Below are 9,845 nucleotides of genomic sequence, written 5' to 3' on the forward strand. Positions count from 1 at the left end.
CGTCCTACTTTTGTAACTATAAATAATTATGAGTGATGATATAAAACTTGGGCCCTGTTAGGCCCTACATATATTAAATATTTACATAACTGTGATTGTAAACCACTTACAGTGGAAAATGCTGCTTTGATAAGATTTATCTGAACACAGGTTTCATCCTGATTTGTGTCTCTTGGTTTGTCTGTCGTAGTCTCCTCTCTCCTGTGACCCTGATGATTCACTGAAAGTCATTGAAGAGATGGATGCAGAGTTGAAAATGAAAGATAATGATATGCAGATGCTGAAGAAAGAGCTGGAAACCAATAAAAAACAGGTTATTTCCTTTAGTTTCATTCCATGAGTTCATCTCATATTTGTCTCTTTCATGTTTGATATCATATCTAGTCAGAGGTTCAGCTGCTGCTATGAAGCTCAGTGCCTCTAATCAGGACAGAAGTTATCATTGGTGTTTATTTTCATTATCTTTGTTGCAGTAATTGTTCTTATTCATCATCATTTGTCCCTGCAGTTTTGTCTCATATCTCAAAAGACATCAACAGTTTTACTCTGTTACTGTAAATCTGAATGAAAGATTCATGAATGTGAATAATTGGCACAATGGGTTAAAATGATTTGCTACTCATTTTATATTTATAAAAATATGAGGTGTCGTAGTTTAAAAATCACATTTGTTTTACTGATTTATAGATCCATCAGCCATCAGCTGATCATGAGGACACAAGTCAGACTATTGATGAGCTGAAACAAACCCAAAATCTGTTGGAGAAGAAGAATGCAGAGATCAGGGAGATCAGGAAAAAGGTATACAGAAAACCCCCTTTTTAGCCTGGTGACCCGTTTGAAGATCAGAGACTGGGATTGTCTGATCTTTTGGTTTCATTTTGATCATCCTTTTCTTCTAGTTTGAGAACGAACTCAATAAAGAGAAGCGGAGACATAAGGAAGACCTGAATTCCCTGAAGGAGGAGCTTGAGGTCCAAATCAAGAAGGTCAATTCCTTGATTTTAATGTATTTATTATTCATATGATTTTAGCTAAAACACAGATATAAAAACTATCTGAGAAATGAACTTGATTTTTTTGGGGGGTGTGTTTAGTGAGGTTAGACATCAAGGCAGCCAATATTTGTCCTCATATTTCCACACATAATCTACATGAGACACCCACTGATCATTAACTATAAATATACTTTCTTTTTACTTTCAGCTTTGTGTCATGTTGGTCACAGTGCATTTGACAAACTATATATTTTTGGGGCATAGTAAAAGTTGTCATTACATAGATACTGTAAGTCACTCGAAAGTTTTATTCATTTCTGCGTTCAGTTTGTCAGATTTACATAAATCTTCGATTGCTAGCATTGTGACGCTGAAGTTGATTTTATTCTATAATACTGGACTTATATTTGTAGGAAGGTTTGAACTTTGAAAGTGTTTAAACGAGAGAGAGAAATGATAATGCTCGTGCTTGTCTGAGAAAAGTGTATAAAGTGTGTAGTGAGGGGTTTTATAGCCTTAAAACATATAAGAATATTATACAATAATTGTAAAAAAGTAAAGCTGACTACTTTGTGGATTTCGCCTATTGAGGGATATTTTTAGAAAGTCACTCCCGTGATTAACAAGGAACCATTGGTACTACATTTGAACACGAGGATGCTGAAGGTGCTGCTGTAGCAATAAAGTGTAGATACATTATTTATATGATGCAATACTGGTATTTTAGCATTATATGTTTTTTTTTTCCAAATCGTAAAAACAATAAACCAGCTAACACTGTTAATGGTAAAAAAAAAAAAATCAATGTAAACTTCCCTACATTCGTTCCAGCTTAAAGACAAGGTAAGTGAAGTCCAGCAGCAGCTGAAGGATGAACAGCAGAGCAGAGAGGAAGCTGAGAAGAATGTGCAGACTCTGATGAATGAATTGGAGAATAAGAACAAAGAGGTGCGTATTCATTACATTAAGATCGACATATGCACCATATCCGTGTGTTTTTCAAGGCTTTACTATTTGTTCAAAATCCTTTTTTGGGGTTTTTTTTAGCTACAAGAGTCCAAGTGTCAGTTTGAGTCTCTCACAGAGCAAACCAGAAGTCTGACAAACTGTGAACTGAAAGAAAGACACAAGGAGAAGGTCAGTGATTTTATAATCTACCCATCAATTCTGTATCAGTATTCACCTTTAAATGTTTTTTGTATAATCTAAAACTGTAAAATCTGAGATCTTTTTAAGATGATTAGATTCTACTTCTCTCTCTCTCTCTCTCTACACACACACACACACACACACACACACACACACACACACACACACACACACACACACACACAACGATATTCGTATCGATATTGAACCGTTCGATACAGTGCTTTCGGTTCGGTACGCATATGTATCGAACAATACAACATTTGTAATTTATTTTATCAATTTTCCTTCTGACGATGCGGTCTGTGTTGAGCGCTCAGTGAATCTGCGTTCGACTACTCCGCCTAGGCTGCACTGTCGAGCGCAGATCCACTGAGCGCTCAACACAGACAGCATAGTCAGAAGGAAGAGCGCAGGGCAAGCTAGCGAGACAGAAGTTAAGCTCTCCTTACAACATGGACCTCCCCCACTCTCATTCAGATCTGGCGTTTGGAATTATTTTGGTTTTCATGTGACGTATGACCCTGAAGGTAAGCGAGTCATGGACTAAAGTAAAACAGTATGTTGGATGTGCCATGCAATGCTCAATTACATGGGTGGGAACTAGTGTGTTAGCGCAGTTAGCTCGTTAACGTGTTGGCCGTCTAGCCCCATGCACGGGGCGATCGGCGGTAGCTCGTTAACGGAGATTTGCCGTGTTGTGGCGTTAAGGTCATTTCAACGAGATTAACCTGAAAGCACTAGTGGGAACACAACGAATATGACTGCACATTTACGCCGACATCATCCTAGTGCAAAGACAAAAACAACAAGCATGCTACTAACTTTAGCCGAGTCATTTAGACAGCTGTTAGCACATGATTCTCCTTATGCTGCTGAGAATATAGCCCAGAAGAAGCGGATAGTATAGCTTTTATTTTGTAAAGAGCCATTTCTCTGTAATAAACTCTCTTTTCCAAAGATGAGTGATTCCTCAATCAGATACAGGGCTTGCAATATCGCTAGCCCGACGTCCCGGAGCTAGCGATTTTTTCAGTCGGGCTACCAAAATCTATCTCTGCCCTGCCCGTCGGGCTATTGTAGGAAAAATATATGTCAATGCTTTTGCATTCTTTCAGAAATGTAGCTGGGTAATTATGTCATTGGCATCGGTGAGCCACTGTCAATATGTGACATATTGAAGTCGCGTTTGAATTTGCGCTTGTTTTTTTGCTTTCACTTTGCAATCGTGCGAACTGTGTATAGAGAGCGACAGCACTGATCTGTGAGTGATGATAATTTGTGCACCAATTCCTCTGACATCGTCTTATTAATCGTTAGCTTACTATGCAAACATGACAAGTGAAATCTCCCGCAGCAAGCTTAAACATGTGAGAGGTTGATCGCGCAGAGAATCGCTGACCGTTATGTGTGTGTAAAAGCATTTCAGTTCTGCTGAGCCATATTAAAACAGGTCAGGGTGAAGAAGTGAAAGCCAAAGAAAAGCTTACCACAAAACGGAGAAGTTCTGACAAATCAGACTATAAGGCAAAAGAAAGTGCAGCTTTATGGGTTATATGGACAAAAGAATTTCTGTGGCTGCAATATGACGAGCTAAATAACCAGGGCTGCACATAAGTGGTCCGCAGGTGCGCATTCGCTGTCAAAATAAAAAACACGCACAAGGGTTAGGGTTAAATTTAAAAACTGTACTTTTGAGTTAAAATATCTATTTATAATTTTAATAAATGACAAATTAAAAATGCATGAACATTTTTTTGTATCGAAAAAATATCGAACCCCTAATATATATATATATATATATATATATATATATATATATATATATATATATATGGGTGCAACGATACACAAAATTCACGGTTCGGTTCGGTTCGATACTTTGGTGTCACGGTTCAATAGTTTTTTCGATACAAAAAAATGTTTGTGCCTTTTTAATTTGTCATTTATTAAAATTATAAATAGATATTTTAACTCAAAAGTACAGTTTTTAAATTTAATGTTGCTGAAACAACAAAAGAAATAAAAAAAATAAATCTATCTGATCGAGAAATCACTCATCTTTAGAAATAGAGTTTATTACAGAGAAATGGCTCTTTCCAAAATAAAAGCTATACTATACGCTTCTTCTGGGCTATATTCTCAGCAGCATATTAAATGCATATGTGCAGTCATATTCGTTGTGTTCCCACTAGTGCTGTCAGCGTTAATCTTGTTAAAATGACATTAACGACATAATGCCGCAAATCTCCATTAGAAAGTTACCGCATATCGCTCCGTGTGTGGGGCTGGATGGCGTCAACACGTTAGCAAGCTAACTGCACTAACGCACTAGTTCCCACCAATGTAATTGAGATTGCGTGGCATATCCAACATACTGTTTTACTTTTGTCCATGATGCGCTTACTATCAGGGTCATGCTTCACATGAAAACCAAGATAGTTCTAAACGCCAGATCTGAATGATGGAGGGGGAGGTTCAATTTCGGGTAGCGTTGAGGCAGTTGCCATGTTGCAACGAGCTTAGCTTCTGTCTCACTAGCTTGCGCTGCGCTCAGTGGATCTGCGCTCGACAGTGCAGCCTAGGCGAAGTAGTCGAACGCAGATCCACTGAGCTGTTGGTTAGCACTGATTATTTATACATGGAATGTTTTCTTTGGTTTTTGGGTTTTTTTTTTGGTTGTTTTAACTCTTGATACTGTATGGTGTCACTGAGAGGTAATATGCTTAACATGTTATCTCAGATACATAAACCACACTGACCTTGTTCAAATCAGATAATCCTGTCATTAAAGGAGAAAGAATGCCCCCGCTGTTTCAGCTCATGAATTCAGTGGCTGCAATTAAATATAGGTATAAAGATAGAGATTGTTTTGAACTGTAAACCATGCAGAGATACTATAGTAAAGTCCAATAATAAAATATATGGGGGTGGCCGTGAAAAAAATAAGTCTCTTTAAAATTCCCAGATTGTAGCTGACTGTTAAAAAAAAAAAAAAAAATCTTTCCTTTGTCTTGTTTTCTTCAGCCTATAGTATATATTTGTATTGCAAGAGCAGTGCAGAATAATAACTGAGGCATGTGGAATATTTACATTATGCATTGTGGGCTATATTCGCAAAAGTGTTTCCAATAATTTCACTACTGCATCTCTGTGGTCCCCAAAGGTAAGCTATTACTATTATGTCTAATAACTAGAGCTACAACAACATGAGTGTGGCCGCTAAAAAACAAAGGATAGAGTCATTAGTGGAATTAATGAGCAGAGTAAACTCACTGTAAGCTACGACTTTTCAAATTCATACCACAAAATGAAACACCACGCTGATCATTTTCTGAGGGTTGCACTACAAAGATAACTCTGGTTCTTATTGTGTGTATTTTTTCTTTGCATCATCTGCAGAAAACCAAAGAAGAAGCTGAGGAGGCCATAAGAATGTGACATTGCTGGAGATTTAAAAAAAAGTTCCCCTGAATTGCATTTAACCCTTTAATGCCTAGTGCGTCATATTTCATGCATAGCCTACAGTTTTTTGTCAGTTTTTGGGACTTCAACATCATCAGTGTGATTTCTTCCCCCTAAAAAAACACAAATAAATGGTACAATACATTTTTATGTAATTAAAAACACAGATAAGCAAATATGATACAAATTAACTGTCATATATGGAAAATGAAATGTGATTTATTGAAAAAATTACAAAAAAATTAACAAAAGGAGGTTAAAAAACCCCACTATTTAAAAAAAAAAAAAAAAAAAAAAAAGTGTTAGCTTGGTGTCCTCTCTACATGAAAGGGAAGAGAAGTTAAGAACACCAGAAACAAAATTGTAGACCTTCTCCAGGCTGGGAAGACTGAATCTGCAATAGATACGCAGCTTGGTTTGAAGAAACTGCTCGACTGTTTCTGTACAGTGTGAGGTTACTGGGGAAAGGAGCTTTGTTTACTAATGCTTGTGTATAACAACAAAGGGGCTTAAGACATGATGGTTTTTAAAAACATGCAAAAAGAAAGACAAAATGAAAAAATAAAAGTAACATAAACAATAGCCATGTTATTGGATGTAGTGCTGTCTTACTTGTTTTCTGCTTTTTCTTCAGCTGCAGTGCTCTGAAATTTCCTGGTCACCTGAGTAAAACAGGTTTATGTTTCTAAATAAACAATCAAACTAACAAGTAGGCCTATGATGCTTGATCTTAAAGCCTGAGATATGACCTCTGAGATATTTCCAGGTATTTCCAAACCTTTGGCCTAAACAGTGCCAGATAACAGGTTTAACAAACTCCACTCAAAACAGATTAAATGTTTGCTTCTACTTTACTTTTAAAAGCTTAACAAACAAACAAACAAAAAAGATACAAAAGATACACTGTCACAGATAAATATAATTGTAATAAGTAATCAATCAATCAAGTAATCAACTATATTTATCTTTTAATACCTAAATCAGTTTTTGAACTACACCTCTGGAGTCTTTACATTATGTACATTTGTAATATAATTTTGTAGATTGTTGGTCAGTTGAAACACTGGAGCTCCTGCACTAAAGTGACCTGGTGTCCCACTTTATGTGGCATTTATAATTCCTTGTTCGATCCCAGGGTGCCCTCTGACCACCACCAGTAGGCAAACATGGGGGTAGTATCTTGCCCAAGGATATTTGGCATGCAGCCAGGAGGCAGCCTGGGATCGAACCACCAACCTTCTGATTAGTGGCTGACCTGCTCTGCCATCTGAGCTACAGCCACCCTCACGTAGATGAGAGAAAATCTGCTCACACAGATATGTAGAGCCAAATACTGTCAATAAGGCCTCTGCAATGTTCTGAAGACAGTTAAACTTGTCAGGTAGTGATGTCCAGCAGGTGAAAATGCAGCTCCATGAACACGCACAGCTGTGGATTCCAACTGCATCTGTAGTTCTGCAAACTTTGACCCCGACAGAGTCGAGGTTTTCAGTTCAATCAGCTGCATTTCGGTGTCCTCTGTGTCCAGCCAGTTAAAGAGAGAAAAAATCCAGCTGCTCATTAAAACTTTCTGGTAAGAAAAGAAAAGAAAACTGGTCCATACACCTGAAAGTCCCGAAAACACATTGTGAATTCTGTCTACGGATGTATCCATGTACAGAGGCTTGCAAAAGTATTCGGCCCCCTTGAACTTTCCCACATTTTGTCACATTACAGCCACAAATAAGAATCAATTTTATTGGAATTCCACGTGAAAGACCAACACAAAGTGGTGTACACGTGAGAAGTGGAACGAAAATCATACATGATTCCAAACAATTTTTTTACAAATAAATAACTGAAAAGTGGGGTGTGCGTAAAAATCAAAACAAAAAATCAGCCTGGGCATTTTGACTAGACACCGGCCCACCAGGTATTACAGGAAAAGCCATAAAGCCTTTGGAAAAACAAACAAACAAACGCTGTTGTGACAGTGATGTGCACTGTTTTGTTGGTATATGTATGATTTCTATACATTTTACATCAGACAACCGCCCCTGCAGTTACCAGCTGTCAGCTACATAAAAAAGGCTCAGGGGGTTGGGAATCGCATCTGTAACCGGAAGGTCGCCGGTTCGATCCCTGGGCTCGCTGTCCTGGTCGTTGTGTCCTTGGGCAAGACACTTTACCCTACTGCCTACTGGTGTTGGCCAGAGGGGCAGATGACGCAATATGGCAGCCTCGCTTCTGTCAGTCTGCCCCAGGGCAGCTGTGGCTACAACCGTAACTTGCCTCCACCAGTGTGTGTGAATGAATAGTGGCATTGTAAAGTGCTTGGGTGCCTAGAAAAGCGCTATATAAATCCAATCCATTATTATTATTTGTCTCTCAGAAACAGTTCATAACTTCCCTTCAACTCATTCATGTGACCTAAAAGGTAAACGTGTTTCTCCATCACTGGCACTATTAGAGTCAATAGAATACATCACAAATTCCATAGACAAAAAGCAATATGTGGCTGGGTTATTCATAGACTTGACAAAGGCATTTGACACTATAGATCATGATATATTAATAAGAAAACTGGAACGTTATGGTGTCAGAGGGGTAGTTTTAGATTGGGTCCGGAGTTATTTAAGTGACAGAAAGCAGTTTGTGAAAATAAATGGTGGTTGCTCCTTATGTATGGACATTGCTTGTGGTGTACCCCAAGGGTCAGTTTTGGGTCCAAAATTCTTCAACTTGTACATTAACGACATCTGTAAAGTGTCCAAAGTATTAAAAATGGTTCTCTTTGCTGACGATACAAACATTTTTTGCTCTGGTGATGATCTGCAGAATTTATTGGAGGATATGACTAATGAAATAAGTAAAGTGAAGTTCTGGCTTGATAAAAACAAATTATCATTAAATTTGAATAAATCTAAACTGATGTTATTTGGAAATAGTAGTTTAAATACAAATGCAAAGATTCAAATAAATGGTGTTGATATTGAAAGAGTCAGTGAAAATAAATTTCTGGGGGTAATAATAGATGAAAAACTTAACTGGAGAGCTCACGTAAAATATATTCATTCCAAAGTATCACGAAGCATTGCAGTACTAAACAAGGCAAAACAGGTATTCGACAGAACATCACTTCATATTCTATACTGTTCACTGGTTTCACCATACTTAAGCTATTGTGCAGAGGTCTGGGGCAATAACTATAAAACCACATTACATTCACTTTTTACTCTTCAAAAGAAAGCAATTCGAATCATCCACAATGCAGGTTATAGGGAACATACAAACTCACTATTTTTGCAGTCTGAAATATTGAAAATTGACGATCTAGTGAAATTCCAAACAGCACAAATTCTATTCAAAGCAAAAAATAAAGAACTGCCAGGTAATATTCAGAGTATGTTTTTTTTGAAAGAAGGAAGTTATAATTTAAGGGTTTTTTGTAACTTCAAAACAGGGAAGGTACGTACTACAAGAAAAGGCTTTTGTGTTTCTGTTCATGGAGTGAAACTATGGAACAAACTGAATATGGAATTAAAGCAATGTCCAAACATAAAACTGTTCAAAAAGAGTTATAAAAATATGATCTTCTCGATGTATAAAGAAAAGGAAAATATTTAAATTAAGTGAATGTCTCTATTTAAAAACAAACAAACAAACAAAAAATTCATGATGTGATATTATAGTATATAGTATATCAGAAATCTGTTCACTATTTTTATTACAAATTATATCAGTAAGGAAGCTGACTAAATATTAACTGATAATTTATGGCAAAGGGGTGGGATTAAATAAGTGTTTACTTCTTCCCACTCCCTTTCAACATGTAAATTAATCAGAATGTTTTTTTGTATGTAATTTGTATAGTATTTTTTTTCTCTCTTATTTCTTTTCTAAATGTACTTGTATATTGTTCACATGTTGAAATAAATTACCAATCAATCAATCAATCAATCAATCACCTGTTCAGCTCTGATAACACAGTAAGGACATCTCCTGGTTTCATCTTCATGTTTCCCTCTCACCACATATCCAAACCGACATCATGACCAGCAGGTTTACAGCTGTGGCTCCAGCAAACATCAGCTGATAGTAGAAATTAATATTAAATAAATTCTAACAACAGCTTTTTGCCACATATTAACTTTGTTTTGTTAGTTTTTGTTTTGTTAGTTTTTGTTTGTCCTGGAGACATGTTTGTGTGCACAAACAAAACAAAGTATGGACACACAAGAAAACATTTCATTA

The 9,845-nt window shown here is 36.9% G+C and overlaps 1 protein-coding gene across 1 annotated transcript; it reads left to right on the top strand.

The window, feature by feature from the left end:
- Positions 1-238: 238 nt before the first annotated feature.
- LOC308408558 (uncharacterized protein) lies at positions 239-5,661 on the top strand (the record flags this gene model as incomplete). The annotated part of the gene is made up of 6 exons (XM_080900891.1): positions 239-313; positions 688-801; positions 903-989; positions 1,830-1,946; positions 2,046-2,135; positions 5,550-5,661. 6 exons carry the CDS (start codon positions 239-241, stop codon positions 5,586-5,588), a joined length of 522 nt encoding a protein of 173 aa, XP_080757017.1. The 3' UTR covers positions 5,589-5,661.
- Between the last annotated feature and the right edge of the window lie 4,184 nt (positions 5,662-9,845).

This window comes from Rhamphochromis sp. 'chilingali', assembly GCF_963969265.1.
Source record: "Rhamphochromis sp. 'chilingali' genome assembly, chromosome: 1".
Classification (NCBI taxonomy): domain Eukaryota; kingdom Metazoa; phylum Chordata; class Actinopteri; order Cichliformes; family Cichlidae; genus Rhamphochromis; species Rhamphochromis sp. 'chilingali'.